The 10,493-nt window shown below is 34.9% G+C and overlaps 1 protein-coding gene across 1 annotated transcript; it reads right to left on the minus strand.

Moving 5' to 3' along the window:
- Positions 1-722: 722 nt before the first annotated feature.
- On the minus strand, positions 723-5,339 carry LOC118754476 (laminin subunit alpha-like). The gene is made up of 2 exons (XM_036489352.1): positions 4,813-5,339; positions 723-878 (listed from the first exon to the last, which is right to left on the minus strand). Exons 1-2 carry the CDS (start codon positions 5,065-5,067, stop codon positions 723-725), a joined length of 411 nt encoding a protein of 136 aa, XP_036345245.1. The 5' UTR covers positions 5,068-5,339.
- Between the last annotated feature and the right edge of the window lie 5,154 nt (positions 5,340-10,493).

The raw sequence follows: 10,493 nt of genomic DNA on the forward strand, positions 1-10,493 counted from the left end.
GCGCTTATGGTAAGGGCTGACAAACAAAAGCATTTTGTTACTCTTTCGACGCACACCTTAACGCTTTCGTACGACTTTTGCTCAGCAAGCATTTATTTTACTTTCATTCGTGTTTTTGGTTTTTTTCTTTAACAGAATCCGTCATGAGTATCATCTGCTTGACGCGTTGTTATAAAAATAATAATAAAAAGAGAAAAGAAATAAAGAATGCGCATCGCATTAAAAAAAAGGTCAACAAAAACAATCACGCACACAACAACAAGCTGGCCCAATTTTTATGCTCCAACTATACGGGTTGTGTAGCCCCATACATATATATGTATTTGTGGCTGAAGGTATATTAATGCGTTTTTTCCTTGTGCCGCCGCGCATACTCGACATTCTTATGCGACTTATTGATGTTCGCTTTTTTATGTTTTGTCTGATGTCATGAAACGCGCCAACACGGCTGCTTGTTTTTCTTCCATAAGCCCTGTCTGCCCCTCTGCATACCTTGAATAAATATCTGCCTTTAGAGGTCTACTTTTTTCTTGTTGTTGTAAGTTCGTCGGCTCGTCGCGTGCGTGATTGTGCATTTCAAATGAACGCCTCGATTGATAAAAAAGAAAAACATTTTTTCTTCATGGATTTTTATTCTACATTCTACTGGCCATTCTTTTTCTGTTTTGTTGCCACCGCCTGACTTATGTTTTATGTATGTATATATGTATTTTTGCCTTGCATCAACTTACCTGTCCAAAATCGATGGTCAGATTAACTTCATTGTATTTCATGCCACGAGACAGTGGCGGGCTCTGCCACCATGCTTCCGTGCCGTCGATGGCATATTCAGCTCCATGATTCTTTTCTGGTATATTCGGATCACAGTAGTCGCAAACCTGTAATTTTAAAATGATATAAAATTTTAAATTCTTTTTTTTATAGGTGTTTAATATTGCGTTGGGCAATATCGATACCAAAAGTACTCAGTACTCGATACTCAAAAGGATCGACAGCACTCGATTTTTAAAAGTATCGATACTGAGTACTCCAAACAACTCAGTACTCACAAAAGAACTCGAAAGTACCCAGAACTTAAAAGAACTCGAAAGTACTCAGAACTCAAAAATACTCTGTTCGATTCAAAGTACTCAGTATTAAGTGTCGAATGGACTTAAAAAGCACGGTGGAGAGAATACAGAGGTGGCGCCGATGACGATACCGCTACTCGGCTCTCAGTGATTTTGACAGAATCAGCTGTTTTGGCGACGTCATAGTAGAGAAGACAGCAGTAGTGATGTGCTGAGTCAATACTTTTAAGTACCCAATACTCTCGATACTCGGTACCGAAACATTTAGGTTTCGAATAAAAGCGCACATAGGCCAAAAATATGGAAAAAACGCCTAACAAAACCCGAATGTAAGAGCCAATAGAGCTTTTTTACTGATTCAAATGAAAGATGTATATATGTCGGTTCGATGCCATAATACAGAGAAACCCTTACTTGTTTGAAGCATTTTTTGTTCCAGCTGAATCGGACGATATCATTTTTGTAGGCCTGGGACAGATTCTGTAACCAGTTAACGACAATTTTCGAATCGGTATCGTTTTTGTCGACGTTTGATATCAAATATTTCTAAGTCAACAAGTGCGATATCGATCCGAAACTTGTCGCTAACTGGCTACAGAATCTCTCCCCTGAAAGGCTTCTTCATCCGTCAAAGTATTTTTCTTGAACCTTGGATCGACTGCGGTTAAAACTGATAAAATAATATTTTTCTGTGGCGATAAGTTCAAGTGTTTTAGCCGATATCATATAAATTAGTAATGAAAGTTTTTTCTAAACCTGAAATGCATATAATGGCGAGGGTTTAATGTAAATAATCGGTATCGGATACCGAAATCTTTTTTAATTATTGGGTACCGAGTATTGGGGACAATTCAGCACATCACTAGTCGCCCTCATTCTCACCGCTCTCAGTTGTCAACTCTACGATGACGTCACGCTAAAATTACTCTCACGAATTCTGCTGCAATCGGCGCAATCTTGTATTCTATCATTCTTGCTTAAAAAGTACTGAGTTTTATTTAAATTTAACGGCATTCAGAAATGATTGTACTCATTTAGCAGTTTCAATAATTTTCACGTAAAATACTTGCACCAAGTACAGTTAGCCATTCATTTAACGTAATTTGAGATTCATATATTAATTTTAGTAAAATACTGCCAGCTTGTGAGATTTCTACACTAAGTATTGATCCTCAAAAGTACTCGATACTTCCCAACGCTAGTTTAATATAAAAATAAAGAAAGTAAGCACATATATGTATATATTTAGTAGTAATTTTATACACACGTATCACTAAATTCTATTCTAAATATTACTAAAGTCTCGGTAGTTAAAAGTTGGAAAGAAATTTGGACTTTCGACCAATAATTTAGACTGGGATCCATGGGGTCTCATCTCCGATTATTTCCAAATTGCTTGTATCGTTGGTTAAAATTGGTCCAAAAGTCTTTTTTTTAAGTAATTCACTTATTGGGTTCTTTCGCGTATTTTGTATGCCGTTTTATTTAATGATACTTTGTCATCTTTCTGTCATCTTACAATTTCACCAATCGGTGAAAGACTTTTTTATCGGTCGTATTGATCGCCATATCTCAGTGAACCGTTATTCCATGCAAGGAGGTTTGCGGAGAACGTGACAACTGGAAGCTGGACGACGCAAATTCAGGCGGATATGCTGATTGTGGGTAGATCTCTCTAAAGTGAATTGATAATGGCATACGAACATGGGTGTTCACAAGTTGTAGTGATTTTTCGGACTGCGGTACTGTAAGGAACGTTGAGCTTTGTTCTCAAATCTGCCGTATGACATGTCCTTTATTATTACATTTTCTAGAGCAAATGCAATATTCCTAAAGCAAAAATAAAATATGTATAAAGTTTTCCTCATTTTTTTTTATTGTTGTGAACTTTTCATTCGGGATTCTTGGTATCTTACTTTTCGGTATATTTCGGAAAGTAGTGAGGATTTTTCTAGATTTTTTTTAATTGTTTCGAATTAATTATTAGTCCTTTTCCTTTTCGTAGTTTTTTGGAATTTTTTTTAGAACTTCTGATAACTTTTGAAATTTTTTCATATTTTCTCAGAATTTTTGGAAATTTTTCGGGAATTTTTTGCATTTTTCCAGCGATATTGCAAAACATTTTTGGAAATTTTCGGATATTTCCAGATATTTTATTGGCTTGTTAGGAATTATTAGTTATTCTTCCATTACGGGATCCTACCTTCTAAAATTTCGCGACTTTTTTATGGATTTTACGCGACTTTTTTGGATTTTTGGTGTTGATAATAAAATGAGACGCTTCGTGATTTTTGCATGTCTTTTGGGAGGCATTACAAGATTTCCTCGTGACCGTTCGAGATATTTTCGGGATTTTTAAAGATTGCTTTACTTTTCGAGATTTTTTCCGAAATATTTTGAATTTTTCGACACCGTTTTCCATTCCATTTCGATATACTCTCTGTTTTATGTACTTTTCCGAACTTTTTCAGGCACTTTTAGAAGTTTTCGAACGTTTTCTTGATATTTTCGGGATATTTCGTGTTTTTTTTTTTAGGATTTCGTTTTATTTTTTCGGTCATTTTTTTGGGAGTTTAGGGATTCTTTGTGTTTTACTTTTTAGAATTTTTACTGAAATTTTGTGCAGATTGCGAAGTTTTCTTGAATGCTTTCAAATTAGTAGTAATGTTTTCCTTTTGGGATTTTTCATGTGTTAATTTTTGGTACTTTTTCGGAAACGTTTAGGATTCTTCATACTTTCCGTGACTTTTTGGGGTACTTCAAGATATCTTTGGGGATTTTTGGTGGAATTATGTGGTTTTTCGAGACTTTTGTGGATTTTAACGTTGCTTCTCGGGGTGTGCCAGGATTTTTCGGTAATCTTTACTGAATTTTTGGGCGGGTTTCAAGACTTTTCAGAATTTTTCCGTAACTTTCAGCTACAAAGGTACATTGAAATCTTTTGTTTGCTCTTTTCAATGAAGAGTTATCATTACATTTCTGCAAGTAGTTATTTTTTTCAACTTCTACAGCGCTTTTCAAGTATTTTTTTTTTTATTTTTCCTATGCATATACATCTGTATGTATACCCACATTTACTCAATGTTTAAAACGAAATTTTCCAGCCATGATACACACAGTTTTCTATTTTAAAACCAAAAATACCCTGGAAAATATCTTTAAGTCAAACACATGTTGCTAATGTGTGCGCCTCATTTTTTACTTTTTGTTTGTACCTACTTAAATACACATGTGCTTATACATATGTATGTACACACATAAGTAGACACTAAATGCCTTAGACAAACAAAACTCAAAATAAAATTTGCTCAACCAGTTAGATTAGCATCAACTTCATTAAAAAATTTTAGAAATAAAAAAAAAAAATACAAACACAAATGTGCGCATCTAGATAAACAAAGAGTTGTACATTTAGGAATGTATATACATACATTTTACGGATACAAATATACCTGCACATAAGGCTAGTATGAACTCATTGCTTTAAGTCTAAAATGATTTTACATTTTTTTATTTCCAAACGTTCTACGAAAAATATACAAAAAGTAGCAAGTTATTTTTTTAATGAGCGCAAGTCGCCACGATAAGACTACATATGTATGTACATATGTATGCATATATGTATGTGCTTCCGGTTCAAAAAAATCGCACACACACACACACATACTTTTGCCCATACCTCCACACTCACACAAGAGCACACAAATCAATCATTTTTTATACCCTCGTTCCTTTCTCTTACCTGCCCCTGAATAACCGAATAATCGACGTGATCATTCTCCGTATTAGCGCCCACCAATTTACAATACAATTCCGGTCCATCAGTACCCACACCACATGTGGCCGATGCATAGACCTTACGTCCTGTAGCCAAATTGAAGTATGGTGGTGTTAATTCGGCTAACACGAGGCTGCCGCAGCAAGCGTAGAGTAGCGCACAGGAAAGTGCCACACCCACGCTGCCGCCGCCGCTACGCCACCATTGTGGCAATGCCATATTTTCACTGAATTTTTCTTTCGATTTGCTTATGAATGAGCTTATCCTTCCCGCTGAAGCTGCAGTGAAGCAACTTCACACACACACGCGCGCACGTTCTTAAGCGGATATCCTTTAATATCAGCACCAATGCACTTAATTTCCTTTTCTCTGTAAATCCTTTTTTTTCAATTTCACTTTTCAGACATTTTTTTTCAGCACTTTTTTCTTTACTTTTCACTTTTCACTTGTCTTATTGGAGCCCATCCATTTATCCAACCGTCTGGATGGCCCTTCCGCGAGCAACTGAATTCAAATTTTTCAAATCTTTTCCTTCTGACTTCGGCACAGAGTGTCGATCGACGAGGCGATCATGTTGATCGCACTGTGAGCATGTAAAAATGTATTTATGTGCACACATATTTGTGGTTTGTATATACTACATATGTATAAATGTATTTGTAATGACTCTGTGCGAGCGGCTTTCGCTTATCTGCAATCTCAGCTGTTTATTGTACTATAGTGGCGACGGACAGCACGCATTATTGGTGCAACACGCAACATACGGCCGGTTGGATGGGCGCAAAGGCTAAAAGTCAAGCTGGTATTTGCTGCATAAAAAATTATGTGACTGATAAGAGTTAGTTGCTTCGATGAGTGTTTAAACGTAAGTACATACTTAATTTTATGTTGTACTAGCTGGAGAGTGTGTAATGAATTTGCTTATGTGTGTACGTATGTATGTAAGAATGTATAAGTTATTAATCTTTGTGTTTGTATTTAGTTACATGCAAGAAGTGAAATGTGTTTACAGATAAGCGACTATTTTTTTTCTGAAACCAAATCCAGTGTGCGCTTTGCAATAAAAAAGCAAAGACTTTTAGTCAACCTTATAATTTTATTATTTCGAGGAAGGATTGTTTTTTACTTTTTTATTTTTCAAAGCAAAAATAAAAGAAGAAAATTTGCAGAGCATAAGCACTAATATTTGCTTTTCATGTGTTTGGCATTTATAAGATGTAAAGTAGTGTAGTGTACATACATCCTCCTCTATCTATAGAATTTACTGTGATGTCTTATGGTCAGACCTTTATCGTGCCAGTTCTTCAAAAAAAGGTCAGAAGGTATACAACGCGATACCCGCGTGTGGTAACAGTGGAAGAAGCATATGTCTTCTGCCGCGTAGGCCTTTGTTATCTACATTATTTATAAACAACATCGTCTCTTTTTTCGCCACTTCTAAATGTCTGCTATTTGCAGAAGATCCTAAAATTTACTCAAGAATCAAAAACTTGCAAGACTCCCTTGTTCTTCTGTCTGAACTCGATAATCTTGTGTCTTGGTGCGCTCGCTATCGTCTTAATATGAATTTTAATAAATGTTCTCACTCTTCCTTTAGGATAAAGCAAATTCCAATCTCTACGTGCTATCATATCTTTGGGGTTTCCCTCAAATATGTTACTGAGGTTAAGGACTTTTGGGTATACTTTGATACGAAACTCAGCTTCACCACGTATATTAATTACATTGTTTCGAAATCATACGCTATGTTGGATTTTATCCGGCGTACAGCTCTGCGTTTACGGACCCGTACACACTGAAGTGGCTACACACTTCTCTAGTAAGAGTATACCCAGGCTTGAGTATGCCTGTTTTATTTGGAGACCATATATTGCCTCGCATATAAGCCGAGTAGAACGAATTCAAAAAATTTCATCAAATCTGCTTATCGCTGACTGAAATTTAGTGAACCTATAGCACCATATGAATCTCGATGTTAGATTTTGTCTTTAAAGCTCCTATATCACAGATTTGCTTTTCTCGCTTGCTCTTTAGTTGCAAATCTTTTGAACAGCTCCGTCGATTGCGCTACCCTCTTAAAAAAACTAGCGTTCATTGTCGCTTTTCGGAACCTACGCCGTGTTTAGTTGTTCTACGTGGAGGTTTCTTCTTCTCATCTCCCAAGAGAGTTAAATAATGTTCCCAATCACGATCCATTACTACCCCATGCAACAGTTCGTACCCTCTTATTTAACTACTTTACTACTCTCTCTCTAAGTAAACTCGTTCAGTAATCAGTAAAAATATATTGTGTGGACTAATATTTTATAAATATAAATAAATAAATAATAAATGCTTGAAAAGAACTTGGCTTCACTAGGATTTGCGATGGGTATCATGTTCTCCCAGTATAGCAAATGCGTTTAAGCATGAAAATCTGGAAAATTTACTTCCATTCGGAATGCTCAGTGTACGCTTATCGCTTTATGTACATACATATCCAAAGTCGTAACTTTAACGATGATAACATTTTCTGCCATTTATGCCTCAACGATGGTTATTTACGTTTACATATGAATGTTTGTACTCAGTACATGTGTATGTATATCTTGTGCATGCACTAATCCAAAGATACATTCATATTAACACTTTTGCTTTGTTTACAATATCTCTCATTCGCTTTTTAGAAAATGCAAGCGTATAAAAATCGTGTTGATTTGACTCTCTCGCACACATGCTCAAGCTACATATTTCTGATTCTCTCTGTACTTCTTCTGGCCATTCATAATAAACTCTGAGCCGGCCGGCCGGTGTGGTATGGGTTGAATTGGAATGGCATAAAGCAAAACAAAAATAAAGTAATATAGAAATAAATATAACCAACTTTTTTTGGTGTGTGATATACAATTACACATAAATTATTCTCGAACTACTTTTTTGCTAGACTAATTATGAATTTTTATGTACATACATACCTACGAATTCTTGCTTTGTTTTTTATTTCTTTTGGATTTGCGTTGTTTCTTACTTTCATTTAATTTTAATGAATTCCATAAAAACATACAGGGTGGGCCAATTTATATTCGATATAGCTTTAGGCCTCGCCGCATTAAGCCAGCATTTAAGGGTACCATTTTTCATATATACATATGTATATGGAAAACTTGGAAGTGTCAACCTGGCTACGCCCATGCGTACAACAATCAATAACCAAACCAATAGTAAAAACAAATGCTACGCGCTATGGTTTACTAAGAGGTTTTTGTAAGTGTGTGGACAATTTTCGTATCCAAAAGATTTTCGTGAATGCTACAAAGGATTTTTCACTCAAACGATCTGGCAACACTATGCACGGCTAACAGAATCAAGAGAAAATATTTAAATTACCAAGCATACATTTAGGCGTTTGTTATTTATTTTTCACACAACGCATTTCAATCCAATTTATGAAAGTGAATTTATTATATTTAATTTCTTAGTAATAGTTTCAAGTAGTCTTTAGCCAACTTCTTTAAATATTAATTTTATGTAATTTTACATATTGTACAAATTTCGTTCACCAGTTTTAACAATCTAGTAAGCAGAGGAAAGAGACGCATTGAAAAGGGTTATTAATTTATTTTTGTATTATGTACATTTATTAAGAGGCTTACATGCACATAGTTACGAAGATCTTCAGAACACAAGCAAATTTGGAAAAACTTATTTAAAAAAACTTTCTTTGCTTTATATAAATTGCCTAACAGGCCAACCTAATACCCTCGCAATTTCTTTCAAACATTTCTCACGCACATAAGTGTGTTCATTAGGGCGATTTTTTTTGCGACTATTTTTTTTCACTCCTACCTCAAAATTTTGTGGAAAACACCTAAAAAAAAGCTCCCTGAAAATTTTAGTCCATCATATTACTATTAAGTACTCTCCCAAGGCGTGCAAAGGACTCCCATATGCGTAAACTTTGAGTTTTTTTCTTAAAAAATCTACAGCTCAGAGGTATTTTATGGTATAATCTTGGTCAATCATAGGTTTTCTTCAGAATTGAATGCTCTACAAAAGGGTCCATTGCGGTGTAATCCTAGCTGCCACCAGCGAGGTTGTACGTATCACTAAACCCAATTTTTTCATGAAATTTCTTTTTTTTTGTCCCTGTCTCGAAAATAACAAGAACTACAGAAAAAGTATAAATGACAAACTTGTAGGACTTTCAATTTCCTACAAAAAAGAACAAAGAATCGCTAACATCAATATTTCTTGAGATATTGGGCTTTCTATCAGGTTTGGCATTGCCAGCCGAGGAGCGAACGCTGTTAGAAAAAACCTTTTCTAATTTAAATGTCGTCGGCCGCTGTGGTGTAGTGGTAAGCAGTGCGCGCTTCCACTCCGCAGGACCCTGGTCAAAGCAACATCGCAAAAATATAGAAAAAAAGGTTTTTTCTTAACAGCGGTCGTCTGTCGGCAGGCAATGGCAAACCTCCGATTGTATTTCTGCCATGAAAAACAGCTTCTCATAAAAATACAATCGCCGTTCGGAGTCGGCGTAAAACTGTAGGTCCCTTCGCCTTGTGTGACAATATCAAGCCGTACGCCACAAGTCGGAGGAGAAGCTCGGCCAAACACTAACATATGTGTAAGCGCCAATCTAAAAAAAAAATAAAAAATTTAAATGTTGCTCGGACAAGGGATCGATCCTAACCATTCAGCGACAGCGCACAATGATCAAGCGAAGCGATGGAAAAAAATCTTTGCTCAGAAACACTGGTAGAAACTAACTTTTATATTTGTCAATTGGTGCACTGTTGGAAACAAAAGACTTTGGCTACAAACCTTTAATCCATTTAATGAAGTATGTATTACATTTTGTTTGTTGTGAGTGGTGTTCATTACTTGAACCCCGATTGAAAGCCATATTTAAGCTCTGAAGTTTTTTTATTGCATCATATACATATTTTAATAGGAGGAAAAATCAAAAAAAAATATTACTACGCTCCTATTTTTTTTAAACTGCGACAGAGCGTTTCTGAGCAACTTCGTAACAAAATTCTTCATGTACCCGAATGTTCCCGCTATGTTTGGTCCTAAAATTGGCTCCAGTCAAATTGGACGCTCTAAAGAAACGCAGCTCTAGATATTTAACTTACATCGAAAGACTTACATAACTTTACGCCTCTAAGCATTGAATGGTGGAGACCCTTACAGTTAGTTTTGTCATAGCTAATTAGAAGTTAGTTATTTATCGACATCCCACAAAACGCTAACTAGAAGTTGGTTATTCTAATCAATTGATAATTTTTTTGTTTAACCTTCGTTTGCTTGTACTTAATATGAGCAATTACCCCTTCGAATTGTATTCTGCTTTTTGAAAAGGAATAAACTGCAGTGAAGTTTTAATGGAAATGAACTACATATTATTTTGTTAATTTAATTTTTTATTTTAATTTTTTTTAACTTTTAGAAATTATTGTGTTAAAATGAAAAATATTTTTTTAAATTCATTTAATTTTTAGAAACTTAATATATATATATATTTTTTATTTATATTTAATTTTCTTTTTCTTTTTTGATATTTTTTTTACATTATATTGCTTTAAAAAGGAAAAAAATTTTTTTATTTCATTTAGTTTTTAGAAACTTATTTATTATAATTAAATTTAGTTTTAATTTTTCGA

Source organism: Rhagoletis pomonella, unplaced genomic scaffold, assembly GCF_013731165.1.
Source record: "Rhagoletis pomonella isolate Grant_MI unplaced genomic scaffold, Rhpom_1.0 Rhpom_scaffold_03956, whole genome shotgun sequence".
NCBI lineage: Eukaryota > Metazoa > Arthropoda > Insecta > Diptera > Tephritidae > Rhagoletis > Rhagoletis pomonella.

Excerpts from the sequence above, each read along its gene's own strand:
- LOC118754476 (XM_036489352.1), bottom strand. The coding sequence starts at position 5,067 with ATGGCATTGCCACAATGGTGGCGTAGCGGCGGCGGCAGCGTGGGTGTG. Across the intron at positions 879-4,812 it reads ATTCGGTTATTCAGGGGCAG|GTTTGCGACTACTGTGATCC; the intron begins GTAAGAGAAAGG and ends TTAAAATTACAG.